Source organism: Ochlerotatus camptorhynchus, unplaced genomic scaffold (genome assembly GCF_037179485.1).
Source record: "Ochlerotatus camptorhynchus isolate MF236.1 unplaced genomic scaffold, CSIRO-AGI_Acam_v1.1 ptg000108l, whole genome shotgun sequence".
NCBI classification, from domain to species: Eukaryota; Metazoa; Arthropoda; class Insecta; order Diptera; family Culicidae; genus Ochlerotatus; species Ochlerotatus camptorhynchus.
In genome coordinates this window covers 1,697,624-1,700,831 of record NW_027040598.1, presented here as the reverse complement: position 1 = coordinate 1,700,831, position 3,208 = coordinate 1,697,624, and the positions used below count along the sequence as shown (strand labels likewise).

Genomic DNA, 3,208 nt, shown 5'->3' with positions numbered 1-3,208 from the left:
TGGCATTAGTTCGATGGATGTTGACTTTCAATTTAGCGAGTCGGAATCGGAATGTATAGAGATTGACGATATTTATGACAATACAGTTGTACATTATCAATATTATTGACAATATTTCTCCACCACTTTAGATTGAACACAGCTAATAAAAAGCAAAACAAAACCGATGTGGCATAAACAATTTCAATTTTCAACATCAGACGTGGAATGCGCCATCCAAAAAAATAATGTACGCAGGGCAGTTTTGATTCGAAATGCGCACCCATTTCGGCTGCTAAACTTTTAGCTCACCCGTTGGCCGACAGATAGCGCGCTATCAATGTTACTTTTCGAGTAAAAGCAGGGATGCGCGACTGAGCAATCTATGTTTTAATTATCTAAGATTGAATTCAGTTCGGATGGTCTGCCTAATCCCTGGTAGACCTCTGGAAATAATACATAAGACATCCATAATGTTTTTCAAATAAAAAGCGTTAGCAGTAAGTCCAGGGTTTGCATACAAAATGGCTAGATATTAGACCTGCAAATTAAGCTCCTTGAAGAACGCTCCTGTCTTTCCAAAACTATCGTTTCCTGTTTGCCGAACAACTTAAAATCACGGTTTCTCATACCTTATCTAGCCACATCAGAATTCGAAGGCATTTTGCGAACCTACATAAAACCACTCTCAATTTGTTAAATTGTCATTGTATTTAAAAAAAAGCAAAGAAAATAACATCGAACGAAATTCAAAAAATTCAGACAACATTAGATGTGGTCAAACAGTGTAAAAGAAAAGTAACTGAGTTCCGAACTCCGAACGAGGAATCCTGCTTCATATCGATGGCATTCCGATGCCAGAAACCGTCGTCTTTACTCGAGCAGAGGTCTCAGTCCAAACTTGATCTTCAGGTGATCATTGACGAGAAAACCTTCGTCGCGGTACAACGCATAGTGGCTGATGACGCTTTTCCACGTAAAACTGGTTCCCTTGGAAAAGTCAAACACGCGATCCTCCCGGATGTTGGCCTCTTCGCACTCGTTGAGCACTTCCAGGAAGATTTGACACCTATGAGAAAGCAAAAGAAAACCCGTTGCAGAGTTGGATTTTACCAAATGTTGTAATGATATGAACTTATTCCTCGCTCCCTTGGCCAGGCAAATGTAGGCGTTGACGTCCGACTTGCTCTCGGCGGAGAAATTCGGTTGAACAATCACATAGATCGTAACTCCGTTGTAGGCCGTCAATTGTGGTGAATAAAATTTGTTATCTTTAGAGCATCTATAGATTTCGAAACTACCGATGGCGTACGGATTCCTGGAAAACAGGAACCATGTTATTAGAATCGGAAGATGATAAAAAAAAATGCTGAACGGCCATTACATCGATTTCATAGCGATTTGCATAGATTCCAGCTTCGCTTGAAGTCGTTTCAGATCAGCGTTTAGCTTCTGTTTGTCCACTTCGGTCGGCGTCAGCGGAACATTAACCGAACTACCCGGAGTGGATGGTCTTTCATCGGCTGCTAGTTTCAACTCTTTGATCTGTCGTTTGAATACCATTGTTTGTGTTTCGTACAAGTCTTTCAAACGTTTCATTTCGCAACTCGAACGCATCATGTCTCCTTGTTGAATAAAATTCTGATCCTTTACTGCGGCCAGTTCCATTTGCAAATGACCAGTTGCCTTCCGTTGTTCTAGCAGCAGTTTTTTTACCAGAATATTTTCTTCGACTATGTTCTCCGAACGGATGCCGATCTTCAACCGCAAATCGCCCGCCTTGGAAAGAAATCCGCTATTCTGCAGCTCATCTAACGGAATCAGCTCCGTTGGCAGCAGCTTTTCACGGAATGTAAACGTCTTACTAGTCATTTTCATTTGATTCAAATGGGATATTTCCACAACGGCACGAAAGTTGAAATCTCCCACCAATAGATTCGGATACATCTCTAAAACTATTGACGTAGCCCGAATATGACAGATCGTTATCCATTGAATGCCACAGTCGTCTTCTAACTGGAACGGAACACGTTTGTTGCTTTGGTCCCCATCAAGCGGAACGTTGAGAACGATCGGCTCTAGTGTGCACGCTGGAAGTAGATCGCTGCAAAGAAATAAACCCGGTTTGAAAGGAATCGCAAAATCTCATTCACAATCATTCATACCATTGGATATCATCCCAAGTTACCGATTGCACCTGCAGCTGTTCGACGTCATTCAAGATGCGTTCGCACCTTTCGTTGAGCATTTCCTGCTGTCTCAGGAAATCGCTCGTATTCAAATCCCTGATCTGCTGCAGCATCTGTCGGTTTTGCAGTTCCATCTGCAAAACGTATTCCTTGATTCCTATTAGAGTTCTTTTCTTCTCGGCCGTCTTCCCCAGCATCACGGCCGTCCGGTTGCGAATCAACTGTTGAATCTCATTCAGGATGTTCTGTTCAACATTCTGCACAATCTTTAGATTATCATCGACCTGCCGAATCGCTTCCCAATCAATCAGTTTCAACCGCTGAGGAATTTTCCGGAACTTTTCAACCGTTTCCAACAGCTTTTGGCGATAGATGACCTCGACCGTATCGATCGTATGTCGTTTGTGTTCCGGTAGCAGGACAAAACAGTCATAGCAAATCTGCAGATTGCAGGTCAAACAGTACAGATCCAGAGTCCGTTCTGGATGCAACGGACAAGTGACGATGCCCTCCTTTTGTCGACGGTCGCGGTAGCACGCCAGGCACAGAATGTGCGGTACACTGAACAGCGACACGGAATCACTCGGTTCCCGGGAACACTTGCTGCAGCAGGACTTGTCACATCCGGTGCACAGCGCTACGGATTCTGCAAGGGTTACCGCGGAGCAGTTCGTGCAGATCACCGGGTCGGAGGCGGATGCCATCGTTAAATTCGTTTTAGCTGTATTTGATCGATAATGGATGGAAAATGTTTAGACAGAAATTACGAACAACACCAGGCACGTTCTTATCACTGCACATAACCAACAAAGAATGGTCATAAGAGATGAACTTGATTTGACAAAGAAAACTGTTATAATATATACGATCCCGTTATTCAATGAGCTGGATTCCGAGGTGAAGTAATCGGTTAAGTTGTGTGAGTAAAACCATAGAGGTAACTCTAATAGAGATTGCTAAAGTGTGATTGTGTCAGTGATTTGTTTTCATCGGGAAAATTTTCCGCCATGAAGTTTTTTTTCCCGATGAAAACATTTTGC

At 42.9% G+C, this 3,208-nt stretch overlaps 1 protein-coding gene across 1 annotated transcript; it reads right to left on the bottom strand.

The window, feature by feature from the left end:
* Positions 1-852: 852 nt before the first annotated feature.
* Positions 853-2,872, bottom strand: LOC135699407 (uncharacterized). Its single transcript, XM_065219663.1, has 4 exons — positions 2,145-2,872; positions 1,364-2,083; positions 1,115-1,297; positions 853-1,048 (listed from the first exon to the last, which is right to left on the bottom strand). The coding sequence occupies exons 1-4, from the start codon at positions 2,870-2,872 to the stop codon at positions 853-855; spliced, it is 1,827 nt and encodes a 608-aa protein (XP_065075735.1).
* Positions 2,873-3,208: the final 336 nt, after the last annotated feature.

Excerpts from the sequence above, each read along its gene's own strand:
- LOC135699407 (XM_065219663.1), bottom strand. The coding sequence starts at position 2,872 with ATGGCATCCGCCTCCGACCCGGTGATCTGCACGAACTGCTCCGCGGTA. Across the intron at positions 1,298-1,363 it reads CAAATCGCTATGAAATCGAT|GAATCCGTACGCCATCGGTA; the intron begins GTAATGGCCGTT and ends CCTGTTTTCCAG. Across the intron at positions 1,049-1,114 it reads GCCAAGGGAGCGAGGAATAA|GTGTCAAATCTTCCTGGAAG; the intron begins GTTCATATCATT and ends GCTTTCTCATAG.